We start from the raw sequence: 20,781 nt of genomic DNA on the forward strand, positions 1-20,781 counted from the left end.
TAAAAATTCCATCTTTCTCTGGATCAGAATGATTACCCGTCTAGTGAGTCTTTATTATATTAAATGAAGGGGAAGGGATTTATGCACAAGAGATTCCGTGCATCGATTTGTCAAATAGGGGACGGGGTGTTATAATCATTTCGGATGGGCATTTATGTCCATTTGACGATACTTAATGCTAATCGTATACTGCACATACACAATTGTGCATAGAAACTTTTGTCTTAATGAATTTACAAATGAAACAGGTTTCAAAATACCTCTTTTTATTTCCTTGATTTTGTCTCCCACAAGGTTTGAACCATTGATCTCCCCAATGTTGCTTCTTGTAAAGTAGGAGTGAAAATTGTTTAATTCCACATTTTTTATGGAAGAGAGTATAATATAGTTCATTTAGTATTACAGGAACAACAGAGGTAGGATTCTTTAGAAGAAAGGCTCCTTGTGCTCTCTAATCTTCGGGGGGTTTTGGGGTTTATTTTCACACATGCTTATGCACTAGACCGGGTTGTGGCATAGCATGATGAGGTAATACCTTAAGGTGTATGAAATTTCCTTTTTCTCCGAACTAAACTTGTATTTGGTTTTCATATTGCTGACATTGGATAGATCATGTCCAGTGTGGGATGAGGTTTCCCCGATGTCAAACCAGCCCTCCAAATCATATTGCCCCTGAACATTGGCAACCCCCTGATATGGGTTGGTTCAAACTGAACTATGGCACAGTACAGCTGAAGCTACATCATTAGAAACTACTTGGGGCAACCGCTTTGTGCCATATCGGAACATGCATCCTTTCCTTCCATCCTGGTTGGTGAAGCGAAGTCCATAAAAAATGGTATGCTCCAATTCATCACAGATTGTAGGGAAATGGTTATTGTTGAATCTGATAACAAGGAGGTTATATCCAACGTATCAGGGCAACATCTCAACGCACTGCTCTTGGTTCTCCCAGTACTCAATGACATTCTCCATCTAGCCTCCTACTTCCAACAATGTTCCTTCAGATACATTCCCAAATAAAGCAACTTAGTAGCAAATTCTCTAACTCAAAAGGCTATATCCTTTACCTGTAGGATGGACTGACCTATATCCACTCCTTGGATTCAGACATCTTGTATTTCTGATTCCATGTTTTTCATTGTTATGTGCCTAATGGGGTTCGATCTAGTGTAGGGGAGATATCATAGCTTAACAAATTGAAATCTAACCCCTATGAAAATTCAGAGAAAATCAATAGGCTACAACACAAATAACATGGTGAGAGAGAGAGAGAATTTTACATAAACACATGTAATGGAATCTGCATCTTGGAATGAATATATAACGAAAATGCTCAGATATACACCAAGAGGAATCAAATTAAGGGATAAAGAAAATGCTCAGATATACAACAAGAGGAATCAAATTAAGGGGTAGTCTAAATATTTTAAAAAGTGGGGAAAAGAATAAGTGAAAGTTTGTTTTATGTGAGAAATCAGTTTCTGGAGGGGAGTTTATTAGGTAAATAAAGGGATTGATAAATTCCCCTTTCCTTATTGGACTGATTATGATTACTATTCATGATGTTTTCTATCCAACATGACTTGAAAATAGAACTATAATTGGTGCAAGTGGTAGAAGATTCTACATCCATATTACTGGTTAAATTTCAGCTAAGAACAAGTAAGGTAATGTTCATAGGTGAATTTGCAAGTAACAAGAATATTTTATAAATGCCACTAGATTCTGATTGTCCCCCAATTATTTGATGCCCAAATGACTTTTATAGGATCACATATTCAGATTTATTGCTGAGCTATTGAAGAGGAATTCGGAGAATCAAAAGGTAAAGTTCCCACAATATGATGGATGGTTAAGGATCTAAACTTAACAAATTACCTACAACAATGAAATACAACCTCCTCAGATGCCCAATGAATAACACCCGATATGTTAAAATTAATAAAATATCATAGAAACATAAGAGTATAAGACTACAGACTAAGTACATATCTCAAAACCGGAAACAGAGACGATGAAACACCCTCTGCATGAGCTTATGAGCCCCATCTCTTATTAGAAGAATCTATTGCAAATGATTCCTTTGTTCGGTCACAGACAATTTTTGATTTACATCAAGAAAAGGAAGAATCGAATATAATGGGCCATTACGTGTTGCAGGTCACAAACAAGGCATGCCAAGCCTACTTTGAAGACCCAAGCAAGCCATGAACTTGGAGATGGAAAATGTTAACCTCACAAGACCAGCAAGCATTCTATTAATACATTGAAACCGATCCAACTCTGCAACTACATTCTATAAGACAGAAATAGAGAAAAGCATATAGCTTAGACAGAGAGATACAGAGTACAGTCCCGTTTCATGCCCTTTCCGTATTTTCCGCACAATGGTAGAGAGGAAAAAGCTCCCAAATCCAGTTCTATCAATACATTGAAACCGAGTTCTTACATTGCCCTGTTTATTGGGCGATAAACCCAGGGCAGATTGAGTTTGTGTGTGTGTGTGTGTGAGAGAGAGAGAGAGAGAGAGAGAGAGAGAGAGAGAGAGAACAAAGAGAGAGACCTTATAGTCCCATATTTGTGATTCTTGTTCCCACCTTCGACCTTCGCCAGACTAGAGGAGGTAAGAGAGACAATTTTGGTCACAAAGGAGCCAGAGGAGGAAGACGATTGGGGTGGGTTCGAAGGAGGAAGAAGAGAAAGCTCAAGTTCGGTAGGAAAATGCAATCTAGGGTTTTCAGAGTTGAAAATGGGACGATGAGGCAATGTATGGTAACGTTTCTGTTTTTTTTAGTGTTTTTGAGTTCGACACATTTTTATGTGTTTCTGTGTTTTTTGAACATTTCTAAGTCCTAAAATGCTGTATGGTAACCCTAAAAGAAAAACATTTCTAAAGTTTAGAAGAACCACAAATCTATATGGGTCACACTTTAATAGATCTGTAAAAACGTCGCAATCTTTCACCAAAACAAACCAAGGATGGTATTCGGAAGTTTCGTTTATGATGAACTGGATGATGTGTTCTCATTCCATAGTACAAAATTTTTCAACTTTATAAATCTTGCAACTGTTCATCCAGTGGCCGAAATTTAAGGGCGACATACTGAGGAGAACACTATTGTCCTTCCACAGCAGGCAGTAGCACAATTAGATTGACTTCTAAGAGAGGTGTTTTTGTTGGTAACGACTAATATGACTTCTAAGAGAGGTTAAATGAACATAATGAATGGGATTGAATTTTCCTTCGCGAACCATCGTATAGTCACATCACCAGTGGTAAGTGGTGAGTGGTGAAGAAATTTTTCCCACACTGGTGAGTGGTGAATGAAAGCTTTATCTCCACAACAGCCGATAGACTATCGCTTTGGTAATTAGTCATTATCAACTTCATTTTAACTACCCAAAAAAAAAAACAAATTATCAACTTCACCGACATAAGAGCCAATATCCCACCAAACATGCAGGGGAGGGGAGGATTGAAGTGCAGGAAAGGCCGAAGAGGGTTTTTTTCTGTTGCTGAACCACATGCCTACCTATCTATACATCTGACGAATTCATTTAGACTGCCGGAACGGGAGTAGCGGTGGTGGTAAAGCTTGCCGACTAGATCGAAGTTGATCTACCGTCATAACTCATGAATAGAGGCAGTGATCAGGTCATTTGACACCTTCCTTCTTTATATTTGGGGCCAAGTCGCATAGTGTCAGGGGAGGGACAAGGCAACGAGTAACGACAACAGTTGAAATCTCCCCATGGCAGTGATTCTATTGCTGCTGTTTCTGGCATGTTGTGCAGGACTTTGCGCGGCCTCTGCCCTGACCGATTCCAGTGACGGTAAGATTCCGGTCCCAATTTCCTCTGTTACGGTTATGCGTCTGCCAATCAACTATATTTCATTCTCTTTTTGTGCACATTTGCCCACCCCCGTTAGAAAATGAAATAGACGCACACGAGTGCACACACTCTCACAGACGGAAAATTCCCTGTTTCTGTCTCACGCTCTGTGCGCTTGCCCCATGACTCCGTGCGAGTGTGTGTACATGCGTGTGATGGGGAGAAACATGTTTCTGAAGGTGAGGTCTCCATAATAATACTTATCATAACATAAATACTCTTATAGCACAAAATGGGTTCAATTTAATAGGTTGTGTTTGGTTGTGTAAATCTGTTGGATATGGTCTGATTCTGGATGGTCATCCACTTGAGTTACCATCTGTGGAATCGTTATTCCAAAAAATAAACTGTTTGGTTATCATGATTCTGTGACATGAATCTTCCTGAAAAACTATTTGGTTACCCTGTGTCTGTCAGTTGGATTTATCTTGAATCTATCTGAATAACTGTTTGGTTACCCTTAGTCTGTCAGTTACTAAACTTTTCATTTAAAAGTACAAGACACATTAACCAAAAATTAAAAAAATAAGACGATTACCATATTAATGTTCCCAAATAATTAATTAGATCCAATTACCATCTAACCTTATATAACCTAAAATTACTAATATACCATTGCTATGTGTGAGTGTGTGCAAAGATACCCCATCTGAGCAGGGAAGATATGATACTACAGTTCATGAATCTTCCTCAATGTCTTCCACATCTGAAACTTGAAACTCAGAAACAAGAGATTTTCAATTAACCAAAATTTGAAGTTGAACATAGGCTGAAACACAACACTTCCAATAACAGTAAAACAAAAGTTCAGATTCCCCCAAGCCTCACTCTATTCTGATGGGTAAAAATCAGTTCACTTCAAGATAAGAAATTAAATAAGAAGCTACTGCTACATCAGAGTCGTGATGGAGTTGAACCATCATCTCTTGGGAACAAACCCAGGTGCTCTTCCTTTTGAGCTAAAGACTCACATACCTATATAAATTATAAACCATGTCACAAAAACATATAGCAACTGAACAAGGAGCAGAAAATGGTTGTTGTTGGTTCTAGCAGTGAAGAAGAAGAACCCATGGTGATGGCTATGGGACTAGTAAGTATTGGTGGAATAGAGAGCAATATTTGAGCCTAGGCCCTAACCATCAAAGGGCATATCAAGCTGTAAAGAAGAACCACATGACTTATGACTACTGTTTGGACAGAGACAGGCATCCAAAGCCTCTTCCTGAATGCACTCAGTGAAATATAATTTCACTTTTATGCCAAAGTGACAACTTACAGGGCTGGCCTGGTGGGGCTTAAGAGTGGCTTTTCATCTTACTTTGATATGAAGAGTATAATAAGAACAATAGATCAATAACCCATCAACATGCTCATAGCAACAATTAACCTATCTACCTAAGCATTGATTTGCAATGTGAGCATTAGATCAAACCACTTCTTGAGTCATTCAACATATATATAGAAAGAATCATTATTGGTCTCATGTAAGCATTGTTTCTCCCTTCAATTTCATGTCATTGCACCCACATGTTTTTTTTTTGGGTGAATCATTGCACCCACATGTTATTAATATTTTCAAAGGAGATTTTACAAGGTACAAGATGAGGTCAATAGGTAGAATTGGGTGGGAAGCAGTATAGGAAAACCAAAAATCGCATGTGTAATAGAAAGGATAAGAAATTGAAACAATTAATAAAGAAACTGATGGATTTAATAAAAAGAAGCATGGTCAAAGAAAGGGGGCAGAAATTTCAACTAGAATTCAAAGTTTAAACTAATTATTTAACAGCTTTGGAATCCAATTGAAACTCCTACATGCTCAAGGACTACTACTAACACTTCAATTGAAAAATAAGAGATAGTGTGAATCTTAACTCTCAAACGCTACAATTAGGATTTTATAGAGTAGGACCTACAGGGTGGATCTCCAAATACAAATAGGAAAAGGAAAAAGTGTAAGGTTAATTTAGCTTAAGTTAGATAAAGGTGGTGGAGAAGAGAAGACCATACCATCTCTTGCAGACACATCGAGCTCTAAAGAAAGCTGGATTAGGGAGAAAGGCAATGATTCTATCAAGTAGTCTTTGAGGGAGCTTTCTCAATCCATATCTTGCTATCCATCCAAGTAATAGAAAAAGAAGCTGATGATGATGTAGAAGTAGTAGTAATCACATTGCTAGTAGTAGAAATGGAGGATATGGTAAAGGTATCCATGAGAGGAAATAAGCTAAACTGAGAAATGAGTTTTCAAACTTGGCACTCAGATGGGTAATGGGTTTCTCTTGCTTTCTAATAAAACCCTAGGGTTTAGGGTTGGTTTCTTTTTGCTCTTAACTTTTGTAGCTAGAATAGGTTTAAAGTTGAAGTAGGCTTGAAGGTGTGTAGGAACCTAAAATTACTTAAAAAAGTTAGGAAGCTGGAGTTAAATATAGACTATATATGGATGGAAATGGAACATTGGAAAAGGTTGTCCTGCTTTATTACTGATGAACAGTGTCAGTTGGGATTGGGAGAGGTTAGCAAGAAGAGTGAAGACTGACTCACTGAAGAGAGGAGGAGCTTTTTGCCTTCTTTTTATTTTTTCTTTGCTTTTGGTCTGGTGGGTTCATATCGTCTATCAATTCAGCTGTAGTCAGTTCAGTATTCTCTTGTCAAGGCTGGGTGAGGAAGGACAAAGCAGAGAGGAGAGGCTGAAAGAAGTGCAGTTCCGAGAGAGAGAGAGAGAGAGAGAGAGAGAAAGAGAGAGAAGTTGCAGTAAAAAGCAATGACAGCAAAACACATGCTACTTGCTCCTGTTAAAGTGTTTTGGCATCACATGAGCACAAAACCAACTCAATTTCTGAAACTACTACTCTTAAGTCACAGTTGAACTTTCAAATCATAGAAATCCTCACACTACAATCCATTAATTGTATCTTAATTAAGTTTACAACTCAGTTTCTACTTTGGGCTTGCAGGTCTACAGTGTGATACAACTTTCACATTCTCTTACACGTTGATGCACTTGTTGAAATTGAAAGTTCCATATTTAAAGCCATAGACCCTAGCCAAGGACTGCTATTTGAATTTAGTTCAAGTTAGATAAAAGCATGGGAACAGTGAAAAGGTTAAGAAACAAGAAAACCCTAGCGAAGACCCTTTCTAAACACCTTAAAATCCAACAAAAATCAACCAAATTTGTCAAATTTATCAAGAAATAGGTACATAAAGGTAACACGATGGGAGAAAGAAAATGATCAACTAGAGGTAATTAATACTTTTGCTGCTATCATTTCTGCAATCAAACCAATAGGGAAAATGAATAAATCAGCTTCTCATTCTTCTCTTTTCTCCTAAAGACCATACCAATAATAATAAGAATTAGTTTAACTCTTTTCGGGTTTAGGGTTTAAGGTTTAAGGGGGAAAAGGCATCCGCAACGCCTAAAGTGAAGGACATAGGCAGCAAAGAGAGGCATCAGATCTCCAAGATGTTAGCATCAATGAAATATTCAGATGCAAATTACCCATTAAACATTGATTCCTCATTTGTCCAAGTCATGTAATCAAATCAAACACTGAAATAAATCATGAAACTAAGGGTAGACAAAAAGAAAGAAAGAAAGAGAGAACAATGACCAAGGACTAAAAAGAAACAATGGCAAGTTCCAGTCAAATGGGGGTTTCTTCTTTTTTTTTTGGGTGAATAAAATAATTAAATTACTAAAGGAGAGCACAATTACAAGAGCCCCTAACAAAACAGCCAGCACAAAAAACAAGCCCACAGCTAATAGGGGCCTGGGCCAACAAAAGAAACATAAGGGAGACCCGAGGATAAACCAATGAGTCTGTTCCTTGGGGTATCAAGACAAGAAGATGGAGGGGCAGACGACAATTTCGCTTTAATTTCAAAAGAAATGGAATCCCAAATCTGCTGATAAGTCCGAGAGTTGGAGGTCCATTTTCTGATATTCCGCTCCATCCAAATATGATTGATCGTAGCACAAAACACCATTTTTCCAACCGTGTCACAGATGGAGGAGCCAGCAAAAGTCATATCAATCCAAATCCACTCACGAGAGAAGGGGAGAATTCTTCTAGGGGTTGGCCAGCATTTGGATAAAATGCCTTTCCAAATGGCAGCCGAGGTAGGACAGCCAAAGAAGAGATGATCAGAGTCTTCCACATTGTTCCAGCAGAGGCAGCATAAGGGAGAGACTGAGATCTGGCGATGGCGCAGGAAAGCCTGGGTTGGAAGGCAGTTGGCGAAGACCCTCCAGACCATGAAGCAATGGCGGGGAATGTGATGTTTCAACCAAAGAAGCTTCCTCCAAATGACCAAATGACCTTTCTGACGAATAAGGTCCCACGCTGCTTTAGAGGAGGAGGATGATGTGTTAGTCGACCAAACAATACAGTCCTCCCTTCCTAAAGGTCTTCTAGTGATGGAGTGTAAGTCATTCCAGATACTGATAAGCAAAGGAGCCATAGAGGGGGGGGGGGGAGCCCATCCTGCTTGATCCAAAATGTTAGCCACCATAGAGAGCTGATGGAGACCCGAAGTATAGATGAGTCTAGGGGGGACAGAGTGCAAGAGAACCCCCCTTGGATGCCAGTGGTCTAGCCAAAGATAAGAAGAGAGACCATCCCCAATCTGAGAACGGATGACCTGATGCACCAGGTGGCGAGAAGCTAGGATCTTTCGCCAAACCCAAAAAGCATCAGAAGAGGGCAATGCAGTCCAAATGGAGTCCTGACGGAGGGGACCCGAGTAAATCCAATCGACCCAGATGCTTTTCTGTTTTGTAGCAATTTTCCAAATTAGCTTGATGATGCCGACCAAGTTCACTTTCTTGATTCTTCTAATACCCAAACCATCTTCCTTCATTGGGAGACAAACAACAGGCCAACGAAGAGGATGCATAAATCTTGAAGGTTTGGAGCCCTTCAAAAGAAAGGCTGCCAATAGAGATTCCACAGATTTGATGGTGGCTTGAGGAAGACCATATATGCCTGACCAATAAATGTAGGAAGACTCCAAAACTGATCTGATGAGAACCAACTTGCCAGCATAAAAGAACAGTTTTCCTTTCCACAACTGAAGCCTTTTCCTAATAAGATGCAACATGGGGGTGAAGTGATGAGCTGAGAGCCTAGCAGGAATCATAGGAAGTCCCAAGTACTTGACTGGAAGCTGCCCCTCTTGTAAACCTGATTTTTTTAAAAAACCAGCTTTGTCTTGCTCAGAAACTCCAGCAAAGAACAGAAATGACTTAGACGGGTTTGTGCGGAGGCCTGAAAGCACATGGAATTGCTGCAGACAAATCAAAGCTGACTCAAGGGAGGCAATGGAGGCCTTTGAGAAGATCTTCAGGTCATCAACAAAAGCCAATTGAGTTAGCTTGATAGCCTTACACTTGGGCAAAGGGGAGATATGCTGAAGGTCAGTGCTGATTTTGATTTTTCTAGATAGAACTTCGAAAGCCAGAGTGAAAAGGTATGGAGATAGAGGGCATCCTTGCCTGATTCCCACCGAAGCTCCAAAGTAACCTGCTGGGCTGCCATTGACCAGGACTGAGAACATAGGAGAGGGGATGCAGTGGTGAATCCAGTTGACAAAAACTGAAGGGAACCCCATCAAGGTCAACACTTGAACAATAAAATCCCATCTGAGGGAATCAAAAGCCTTGTGGATGTCAATCTTCAAAAGAATAGCCGGAGAATGATTTTTCCTGTCAAAGCCTCTAACAATTTCATTACACAGGAGGATATTATCAGAAATACTTCTTCCAGGGATGAAAGCTGACTGGTTTTCACTGACAAGAAGGTCCACAACACTCTTGAGGCTTCAAGCCAGAATTTTGGCAATAAATTTGTAGAGCAGATTGCAGAGAGCTATGAGCTTGAAATCAGTCAGAGCTGAGGCACCTTCTTTCTTAGGGATAAGGCAAAGAAAGGTGTGATTTGCTCCTTTGACCTGGCTAGGATTGTAGAAGAAGCTCTCTATAGCCCGTATAAGATCCATCGTGACAATATCCCAGCAAGCATGGAAAAAACCCATACTAAAACCATCAGGACCAGGAGCTCCTTTCACCTTGAGAGAGCGAATAGCAGCCACAATTTCATCTTCCTTATGGATGGAACTCAGGATATCAAAGAACTCACTTGGTAGGAATTTGTTAATCAAGGATGGAGGGAAAGGCCTTGATCTTGAAGGGGACCACTATAGATATTTTTGAAGTGATTTATTGCCAGATCCTTTATCTCTTTGACTGTAGTGACAATAGTACCATCAACAGAAGCAAGTTGAAGAATGGAGTTGGCATTTATTCTAGCTTTCATTGACTGATGAAAATAGCCTGTATTTGAATCACCCAATTCCAACCATTTAATTCTTGATTTTTGCTTGAGAAAACTTTCTTCCCTAGAGAGCAAGGAGGATAGGTCGAGAGAGAGCTCTTTTTCTTCTTGACCAACGGACCATTAGGTTATCAGATTGAAGCTGGAGCTGGATAGAAGATAACTTGTCTTTGCAGTCCAAAACCTGCTGTGAAATGTTGCTAAAAATGTTAGTATTCCAATCTTTGAGGGCAGCCTTGACATTGCGGAGCTTCTTGGTGAAAGCAATGAGGGGGGGTAGAGGGATCAAAAATAGGTTTATTCCAAGCTTCCTGAACCGTGTGTAAAAAGGTAGGGTGGGAGGACCACATGTCGAAGTACTTGAAAGGCTTTGGGCCAAAGGAAGTGGAGGGCTGAATAGCTAAAGAAATGGGGGAGAGATATGATATGTCGGGGTTGCCAAAAGAGGCAAGGGAGGAAGGGAAGGTTGATAACCAGACTTCATTAACCAAGACTCTGTCAAGCTTACAAGCAATGCGAAGGTTACCAGCCCTTTTGTTGCTCCAAGTGAATGGGAAACCGGTCCACCTAAGATCATTCACTCCGATGTCTTCAATACAGCCATTAAAAGAGTCCATGGCTTCTATATCCAAGTGCTCACCACCTTGTTTTTCAGAGCCAAATCTTATAACATTGAAATCTCCTCCCAAGCCCCAAGGGAGGTTGCCAACTTGACCAGCAATGGATCGCAGGTTAGACCAAAGAGGGGTCCTATGAGAGGGGGAGTTGAGAGCATAGACCACAGTGAAGAAGAAGGAGAAGTGGCCTTGGCAGTCCGAAAAGCTGAGGTACATGAATTGAGAAGAGGTGGATAAGAGGGATATGGAAATTTTGTTTGGATCCCATAAAACCCAGATTCGACCATTGAGATGGGAAGAGTAGTTTAAAAGCAGCTTCCAGCCAGAGGGAAGGGAATTTAAAATTTTGGTCGAATTATGCTCTTTGACGTGAGTTTCTAAAAGACAGCAGAAAGAAGCTTTGGAGGAGTGCAAGCGAGAGCGAACCGAAGCTTGCTTTGCAGGGGAATTAAGACCCCCAGTGTTCCACACCAAACCTTGGATCATTTGGAAAGAGGGAGGAGAGGCAGCAAAGGCTTATCGAGCCGGGAGAGGACAGAGCGTTCCAGAGAGGCACTGCGATGACGCTGACGGTAAGAGTGGTCCAAAACTGGGAAAGCCTTGTAGGAGTGATTGAGAGGAGCCTGAGAAGAAGGGGAGTTGCAGGTAACCGTCGAGACAAAGCTTGGCAAAGATAAAGAAGAAGAAGGGGAGGGATGGTTCGGGTTAAGAAAGCTTTGTGGATCAAGGTTAAAAGCATCCCGGGTACCCGAAGGAGAAAAGTTAAAGGGAAGGTTGGCTTTAAAAGGGCCAGGCCCAGAAGATGCAGGTTCAAACGGGGTCGTCAAAGGGTCAGCCAAGGGGACCACGGTGGGTGAGCTGACAGGGCCTAATGGGACAAAAGGGGAGTTGGGGCCCACACATGGGGGGGAGTTCCTTCTCGCAGACATAAGAGGGGAAGCGATCAGGCAAACCTCATCAGCAGAAAACGCTATACCATTCGAGGGCTGAATCAGAGAGTCCAACGGTAGCGACACAGAGGCAGAGTGATCCTTGCCAGGGGAGCTAAGAATGGAATGATCTGCTAAGGTGGTCTTTGACATTCGAGAACGGCTACGAGGAATAGTGTAAAACTGGGGCTTCTCGGGGCATTCGCAGGGATCAGAGGGTGCAGAGTCTTCTGCAACATCATCACACTCCAGGATGCTGTACCTGTTCTGCAGGGACTGCGACAGGGCCAAGGAAGCAGGAGGACAATGGTTAATCGATTGTAAACCGTACTATTATTGTTTATGATTCTAGAACACCTTAAGCAGTGGTTGATTAATCTGAAAAAAATAAAAATAAAACAAGGGGAAAGAGACAAAGGACACAGAAGATTACCCAATTTCTTCAATACATCCCAAAACAAAACTAAGCACATTTCCCATCATGCAGCAAAATTGTGCTAAAAGATCTCTACCAACACACTTAAGAATAAACAGTGTACACATACCATACTCAAAATCATCCCTTCCTATCAGAAATTTTTTACCATTATCAGATTTGGGATAGGGAAAGAAGATAAGAAGAACCTCACTTGAACAGGAACCCTAGTCGGAAATCTTCAATTTCAACCTGAAACAACAAAACCCTAAATTAGAACTAAAACCCTAAACAAAGGACATCATATGTAATAGACTAGGACAGAGAGCGAGCGAGAAAGAGAGAGCAGAGATGAAAGATGGGTATGAAAGAGAGCAGAGCGAGAGTGATGAAGATAGGGAGTGAGTGCAACAGTGATGAAGATAGGGAGTGATTGAGTGCGAGCATAGTTATCAAGGCGTCGCCAAGGTGTCGCCTTGGATGCCTTGGGCGCCATGGCGGTGTCGCCTTGAATTTTGCCCCTCTAAAATGCCATGGTTGCTTTCCCGCCTTGATAACTATGACTGCGAGAGAGAGAGAGAGAGAGAGAACGCAGGTTCAGGCCATGGAAGACTGACGATCGTTTTTCCCTAGTAGAAGCTTGGTCGCGATTTTCAGATCATTTTTCGATTTCGGGCAAGAAGCTTATGATTTAAAGTTGGATGACACTATTTATACTAAGCCTATAATTTGTAATTCATATATGAGTTCACCGCTTTCGGTGAACTCAGATATGGGTCATGTTTAGTGTAAAAATCGGAATCATGTAATTCTTGTAATCCATTGGAATTAGGCAACCAAACTGTTTTATTAATTTATAATTGCGATCCGACAGAGTTGCGTTCTGTTGATTTACGCAACCAAACGCAACCTTAAGTTACCCGCTCAATCTTTACTTCAACAGAAGTATCATAAAACCACCCAAAGTAGTGTCAATCCTTCACTACATACAACAACAACTCTGCCTTATCCCAACTAAATGGGGTCAGCTACATGGATTCTTGCCCTCCAATCAGCTCTATTTGAGATTATACTTGATAAAAGGCATAAGCTATGCATGTTTTTCCTCACCACTTCTCCTAAGGTCATTTTAGGTCTGACCCTAGTTCTTTTAGATCTTTTAATTTGAATCAAATCACTCTTCTATACTGGGGCATCCAATGGCCTCCGTTGAACACGGCTATGCCACCTAAACAACTTTCTCGTAGCTTATCATGTATTGGAGCTACTTCCAAATCAGCTCTAATATGATCATTCCTTACTTTATCCTTCCTAGTTTTTCCACTCATCCATCTCAACATCCTCATTTCCACTACACTGACTGTATCTATATGATGCTTCTTAACTGCCCAACATTCCGCACCATACATCATAGCGGTCGTATAACTGTACTATAATTTTTCCTTTTAAATTTTAAAGGAATATGCTGATCACATAATACACCGGACGCACTTCTCCACGTCATCCATCCTATTTTAATTCTTTGTGAAACATCATCCTCTATATCACTTTATTTATTTGAGCCCAGATAGCTAAAATAATTACTTTACGGAGTCTTCCTTCATCAATTTTCACCACCTCATTATCCATCAGTGTAATCAAAGTTACACACCATATACTCTGTCTTCATTGTACTTATATTAAAACCTTTTGATTCCAAGGTTAATCTCCATAACTCTAACTTGGCATTACTCCATGCTTTTGTCTCATCCACCAAAATAATATCATCAACAAAAAGCATACGCTGAGGAACCTCATCTTGAATGTCTCTGGTTAAATCATCAATGATAAGCGTAAACAAATGAGGGTTTAAAGCTGATCCTTGATGTAACCTATTAACCGAAACTGGGCAAACCCGATTTGAGTTTGACGTTCACCCATGGGGCAGCCGATTGGACCAGTTGAGTTGGCCACTTAAGAAGGTGGCCTTCCCCCTTTGGGTCTCTTCCCTCTCTATGTTTCCTATTTAGAATGGGACATTGTGAGGGGGTGGAGACTGCTTATATAAGGACATAATCAAGTCATTCCAAAATTTAATTGCATTCTTGCACCATTGAGATCTGTCTCTTACTCTCAATCTTGTATACCTAGTTACTAGTGTGTTCTTTGTGGAATTCCATTTGTTCCCAAGGATATGTGGTGTGGAGTTCTTTGTGGAGAAGCCTTTCAAGATATCTAGAGATTGAAGAAGATCGTTCGAGTTCGTAAAGCTTGTAACCAAATCCGTACGAGATTGTTCTGCTGCGTTCGCATCTCCATTTAGGTAACACCCTAACGGGTGGTGATTTATTTGCATCCCAATTGTAATTGGGAATTCACTACCTTGACCCCCCCACAGTTCTTACACTTGTCATTGCATCATCATACATATCTTTAATTATGTCGACATATTTACTTAAAACACTTCTCTTCTCTAGTACTTGCCAAATTAACTCTCTAGGAACTCTGTCATAAGCTTTATCTAGGTCAATAAAGACTATATGGAGATCCTTCTTGCAATCTCTAAATCTTTCCATGAGTCTCCTAAGTAAATAGCTTCTGTCATGGATCTTCCTGGCATAAAACCAAATTGGTTCTTCATAATAGTAGTTTCTTGTCTCAGGTGGGTTTTATTGAAACCCTTCACTACATACATTCTTTTACATTTTTACCTTCAACTTGTCTCTCCCAGCAATGCATTTTTTGCCTTTACCGGCAATAGTGGCAGTGGTGGAAGCTCCAATTACTACTCATTCTCTCTCTCAACGGCCGCTGGTTCCAGAGGGTTCACTGTTGGTACAAACTCCCACAGAGTTGGAGACCTAGAGATGTTAGATTGCACATTGGTTATGAGTGGGATCCCCACTCTGTTCCTATACCTTGTAGTACCTCCACTTAACAAACCAGTCTTTCGAGATGGAAATCTAACAAGAAGGAGGGAGAGTGGTGATGGGGTGAGTAGTGGGACTTGGAGTAGAGATGGATGGCTTAACAGTGGACTCATCGGTCATGGAAAGCTGGATTCTCGCTGTAATTGTAATATCCTGTAGATCACAATCATTCTCCATGGAAGTATAAACGCCTGGCACTTCATATAGTTCATGCAAGTCATTTTTCCAATTAAACTGTAAATAAATCACCACACGTTAAGGTGTTACCTAAATGGAGATAAGAACGCAGCGGAAGAGGATCTCATACGGGTTTGGTTGCAAGCTTCACGAACTCGAACGATCTCGTTCACGATCTTCAAATATCTTGTCAGGTTTCTTTACGAAGAAGAACTCCACACCACAAATCCTTAGGAACAGATGGAATCCCACAGAGAAGACAACCCAGTTCCGTTTTACATAAACCACAACCGCAATTGAATCTAGCCAATAGTTTGGCCATCTCTACAATTGCAGCCCTCCCTATTTCTGATACAAATTGTTGTAGTATCTGTGCAGAACAAGGAGCACCCAAGCCAATCAACTGATCCAGAAGCCATTTCAGTTCCCCAAATCAAGAGTTACTCCACCTCCATTGTTGCTACTACTATTGATTTTGGCCTCCACCAAAACTTCTAACTCATTGAACTTCATAGGGATTTGGGTTCAAACCAAAGGAAGTTGTATAATAATGATAATGACATATAGAGTGATCCAAAACTTATCTGTAATGCTAGTCAAATAACCGATCCAATGCCTTACTCGGAGAATTTGCCAACGAAATTGATGGTACTGCAACTATTACTCTAGTCAACGGTGAATGTGGGCTGAGTCATGTCACTTGACACCGTCCTAAAGACCATAGATGCTCCATATGGTGCAACCGGGAAAAGTGTCAATTAGTCTCTAAGATAAAACAGCTCTTGGCTTCCACAAGTAGTAGTGCTCTCTCCAACTGAGCCCCTTCGGGTTCTACAAAGTTGTGCTTAGTTTGGAACAAACTTTGAAAAGGAATCGACAAAATGGAATGTAAAACATTAGTGTCTTTCTTGGATGTACACACACACACACACAATAGGAGAGAGAGTGAGAGAGAGAAATATTTTTTATTTTCTCTATTTTTAATGTGTTAATAGATGTATACTCAAGCCATGTTTTATTTTTTCTCTATTGTTTCTCAAGTTTTAAGAAGAAAATTCAGAAATCGAAGAAGAAATCAAAGAGGGAAAGAAGAAATCGAAAGAAATCGAAGAGGGAAAGAAGACAGGAAGAAGAAATCGAAGAAGAGATTGAAGAGGGAAAGAAGAAATCGAAAGAAATTGAAGAGGGAAAGAAGAAATCGAAGAGGGAAGAAGAAATCGAAGACAGGAAGAAGAAATCGAAGAGGGAAAGAGAGACAGGAAGAAGAAATCAAAGAGGGACGCCATGGCGTAGGTCGCCATGCAACCCTCTCCAGCGCCATGACGCCATGGCGTCGCCATGGCGACGCCATGACAACTATGACTGTGACAGCAAGTCAGCAATCAACATTGCTCACAACCCAGTCTAACATAATCGGACCAAACATGTTGAGATTGACCGGCACTTCATCAAAGAGAAGCTGGAACAAGGAATTATTTGTATTCCATTTATTCAGTCTAGTGAATAGTTGGCTGATATCCTTACCAAAGGAATTAGTACAAAATTGTTCTTTCCTATTGTTAGCAAGTTGGGCATGTTTGATAAGTATGCATCAACTTGAGGGGGAGTGTTGTAATATGGGTCCAAGGGTAAATCTGTCCGTGGGGTATGTGGGTTTTAGTCCCACATTGCTTAATTATTTTTGTCATATGATTTCAAGATTATAAATAAAGGCTGGGCTATGATCACATTGATCAAGCCAGTATTCATGGAATTCCACAGTTTCAAACTTCCAAAAGCTTGCTTCTTCAGTTCTGCTGTCTTCTTGTTCTATGTTGTTTTTTGATGACTTGATGTGGCTTAGTATTGATTTTTGATGATTTGATGCGGCTTAATGTTGATATTTGATGATATAAGGTATATATTTTAAATTTGTAACTTACTAAATAATGTTAGAAAAGAGGGGAATAAAAAATATCACTTGGGCGCCTTGGTCGCCTAAGCACTTAGGCACCTCTCCACCGCCTTGACAACTGTACATTGGATCTCATCTAAAATTTGATATATGGAAGGACTAAGTTTTCCTTAGTCCACAATGCAGGAGGAATTCCTTCACCAATGGCCATAATTGCACTTGAATGGGTGTCAGGAACAATGAAGGGCATTTCAGACCACCAACAAGTAGGGGGAAGCAATTATGACATAGATTTGTGGGTGAACTCTTCACTGTGGGTGAAGGAAAACTTTCTCCTATATGGAAAATCCACATCATTGACTAAACATTCAATGGGCAGAATATCTAGATCACCCTTCTAATTACCTTTCCATGTGGCAAAAAACAGAGCATGCCAGAAACTTTTTCCCAAACGTAAAACACTGTCTAGTGCAGTGATGTAGTGTTCCCTTTCCTATGTGAGAGAGAGAGAGATGTAATTTCTAAAATCTAATTTTACCAGCTCTAAAAGAACGATGACAAAACACCCAAAAACACACCACAAAGTTTTGAGATAAATAGTAAAATATATAAATAGATCAAAATAGAATTATTAGAATATATAACTCTAACTATTAATTTAACAAATATAAATTAAATAAATAAAATATAGATTTAAAATTGAAATATTATATCATCGAATCTATTATTGTTATATTAATATATTGATTGTATTAATTTCATTAATATTATTTAGAAAACTAGAGGAGTAATTTCTAAGAAATCGGTTCTGATGCAGCCTCGGTGCTGCAAGCTCTAAAACAACAATGGAAAAATACACCACCAAGCTGGGAGAAGTCGAACGATCCTTGTGGAGGACAGTGGGAAGGAGTTACCTGCATAAATTCCAGGGTGACCGCATTGTGAGTCTACTGCTTCCATTCTATACATTTATCATTTCATCGTCGTCATATTGTTTATGATTGTACTTAACTCATTATAATCCTAACTCCGATCATTATATTAACCATCATCATCATGCGGGGCTTATCTTCCCCCCCCCGCCTTCTGGGTATGACCATAAAAGATTCATACTTCCAGAATTCATAGTTTGTATGTTTCATTTACTCGAAATTGCAGCACTTCCCTATCCCACTCTAGTGCCGTATTTCCCATTTATATTTGATGCTTCTCAGGGGATTATCGACCATGGGCCTCAAAGGTACACTAAGTAGTGGCGACATCGGGCAACTCACTGAATTGATATCCCTGTGAGTTCATTATGGGAACATTGAAGTGGCAGCAAATTTCACTGCATATTCAATCTCAATTGGTTTGGCTACTGTTTTTTTCAGTTCTCAACAAGCATGCTCCTCGCTGAAGTTTTATGCATTACAGGGATCTTTCATTCAATCGAGGCCTCACCGGGACTCTCTCCCCACAATTAGGAAATCTCCAAAAGTTAAACATTCTGTAAGAACACATGCGCTGGTTGTGGGTGATATATATACAAGGCTCATCTGTTCCTGTCTCATCAAAGAAATTGACCGTCCTTTATTTTTTATAAGCTATCACTATCTTCGTCCTTCGTTTCTTTTTTATTTTTTTATAATCTATCACTAGCCTGGCAGCTTTCTTTTCCTTAATAATATAATAATATTATCAGGCAACTTTTTTTTTCTTCTCTCAGGATCCTAGCTGGCTGCAGCTTCACTGGCACTATCCCAAAAGAATTAGGCAATATGGTCAAGTTATCTTTCTTGTGAGACCTACTCAGAGAAATAAATGTTTCTTTGTCTTTTGTAATATAATTGGCAATGCAACCAAGTTCTAATTTACCATGTTGAATACTTTCCAAAGGGCTCTAAACTCAAACAACTTCAGCGGTGGTATACCTCCATCTTTAGGCAATCTTTCCAAACTTTACTGGCTGGACCTGGCAGAAAATCAACTGACGGGATCTCTTCCTGTTTCGAACTCTACCAACCCTGGCTTGGATCTCCTCTTTAAGGCAAAGCACTTGTAAGTTTTTGATTTCTCTTTATATGCCCCACCCCCAGAGAGACTATAAGAACACCCTTACCTTGCTAATTATATGCAAATCGTTAGTCCTTAGCAATTGTAGGGATTCTACGAGCTAATATTATGCAAATCATTTCTCTATGTTAAATGAATAATTCTGGTTGCAGCCATTTCAACAAGAACCAATTATCTGGTCCCATTCCGCTCAAACTTTTCAACTCGAAGATGGTTTTGATTCATGTGTAAGTTTACATCCATCCATGAAATTACTATTAGCGTACTGTGATTAATTACTAATAACTAATACCATTTTTAGGATCCAACATGATCTCATGTTTCATGCTATACTTTCTATTATCTACTGTGTCTATCCCTGCCCCTAAACTAATTATTATGTAATCCAAATTTGCTGTATGAAAATGAATATCATATTTTTTTAATTACTTGTGGATATGGAAGATAGAGAAGAGAGGACGGAACTTCAAAATTACTACAATGCCAATCTGTCCGAGTCTTCTCCACAGGAAAATACACATGCAATATTTTCTTCATGACCCCCACCACTACTGTCCTATGCTCATTTTTATTTTTCCATTTTTGAACTGAAAAATAGGATAGCAAGGAGTGAAGACTGAAGAGAGAAAATGCCTTGTTTTTATCTATTATTTTTTCCTATTATCAGGTTTAATTTTTTCAACGAGGCTTGCTTAAAGTCATTGTATATATATTATGTTAGAGTTCATGTAATAAGGGTATTTTAGATATTGGGACATATTATGTGTACTGTTCTTTTACTTTTTTTTTTTTTTACCTTTCTCTCTCTCTTAACTATCTTACATTAGTATGAGGGGTAGGTATGTAATTTTTCTTCATTTTTGTCTAAGTGAATCAATATAAAGGAGAGTAAACCATTACTCTCCCACAACTTGCCTACCACCAACTCCCTCTTCCCTCCTCCTCCTTTACTTCTTCCTACTACTCTCATCTTCTCACTTCTCTTCTTATTCTTTTAAAATCTTGGTTTCTAACTTGGTATCAGAGTTTACGTTTTCTGTTTGAGAGTCGTATTACAAGCTTCTTCTTCCTATTTCCTCTCTTTGGAACCCTAGGGTACAAAGGGGTTCCAAGTAAGAGGCTACCATGTGAGAAGTTTGAAGAAATCATAAGATAGGCCTTGGATGAAGACTATAAGAGCACCAAAAGGAGATTCCATGTGTTGTGACGATTTGGAGCACCAATCGACAAGGGTAGTGGAGTTTAAGATTACCGCCAGGTTTCTATTTGGGTTTCTCTCTCTCTCTCTCACATCCGAGGTCTGTTGGTGTTGGGGTAGGGCCCATTTGGATCGCCCAAGGGTCCCCTCTAATCCCCCATGGTCTTGGTCATTGAAGGTGTGAGTTGTTGGAGCACAACTCATCTCTATGTGGACTGCCAGTACCGCCAGCACTGGTATTTTTTGTTCTATCTTGCATTCTAAATACTTTATGTGATGTTTGTAGTTTAGTAGTGTTGGACTGTTGGTGAACTACTTCACATGGATGTTTTGTAAAATAAAAGTCAAG

At 39.9% G+C, this 20,781-nt stretch overlaps 1 protein-coding gene and 2 non-coding genes across 3 annotated transcripts; 1 reads left to right on the top strand and 2 right to left on the bottom strand.

Annotated features, from left to right (window-relative positions):
* Positions 1-3,516: 3,516 nt before the first annotated feature.
* On the top strand, positions 3,517-19,475 carry LOC122652348 (leucine-rich repeat receptor protein kinase HPCA1-like). The gene is made up of 7 exons (XM_043846058.1): positions 3,517-3,837; positions 17,997-18,120; positions 18,394-18,468; positions 18,596-18,670; positions 18,888-18,959; positions 19,058-19,219; positions 19,387-19,475. Exons 1-7 carry the CDS (start codon positions 3,756-3,758, stop codon positions 19,463-19,465), a joined length of 669 nt encoding a protein of 222 aa, XP_043701993.1. The 5' UTR covers positions 3,517-3,755; the 3' UTR covers positions 19,466-19,475.
* On the bottom strand, positions 7,131-7,220 carry LOC122653318. Its single transcript, XR_006331753.1, has one exon. It is a non-coding gene; the product is annotated as a small nucleolar RNA Z102/R77 (small nucleolar RNA).
* LOC122653317 lies at positions 7,349-7,436 on the bottom strand. The gene has a single exon (XR_006331752.1). It is a non-coding gene; the product is annotated as a small nucleolar RNA Z101 (small nucleolar RNA).
* Positions 19,476-20,781: the final 1,306 nt, after the last annotated feature.

Source organism: Telopea speciosissima, chromosome 2 (genome assembly GCF_018873765.1).
Source record: "Telopea speciosissima isolate NSW1024214 ecotype Mountain lineage chromosome 2, Tspe_v1, whole genome shotgun sequence".
NCBI lineage: Eukaryota > Viridiplantae > Streptophyta > Magnoliopsida > Proteales > Proteaceae > Telopea > Telopea speciosissima.

Excerpts from the sequence above, each read along its gene's own strand:
- LOC122652348 (XM_043846058.1), top strand. The coding sequence starts at position 3,756 with ATGGCAGTGATTCTATTGCTGCTGTTTCTGGCATGTTGTGCAGGACTT. Across the intron at positions 18,121-18,393 it reads AATTCCAGGGTGACCGCATT|GGGATTATCGACCATGGGCC; the intron begins GTGAGTCTACTG and ends GATGCTTCTCAG. Across the intron at positions 19,220-19,386 it reads CTCTTTAAGGCAAAGCACTT|CCATTTCAACAAGAACCAAT; the intron begins GTAAGTTTTTGA and ends TTCTGGTTGCAG.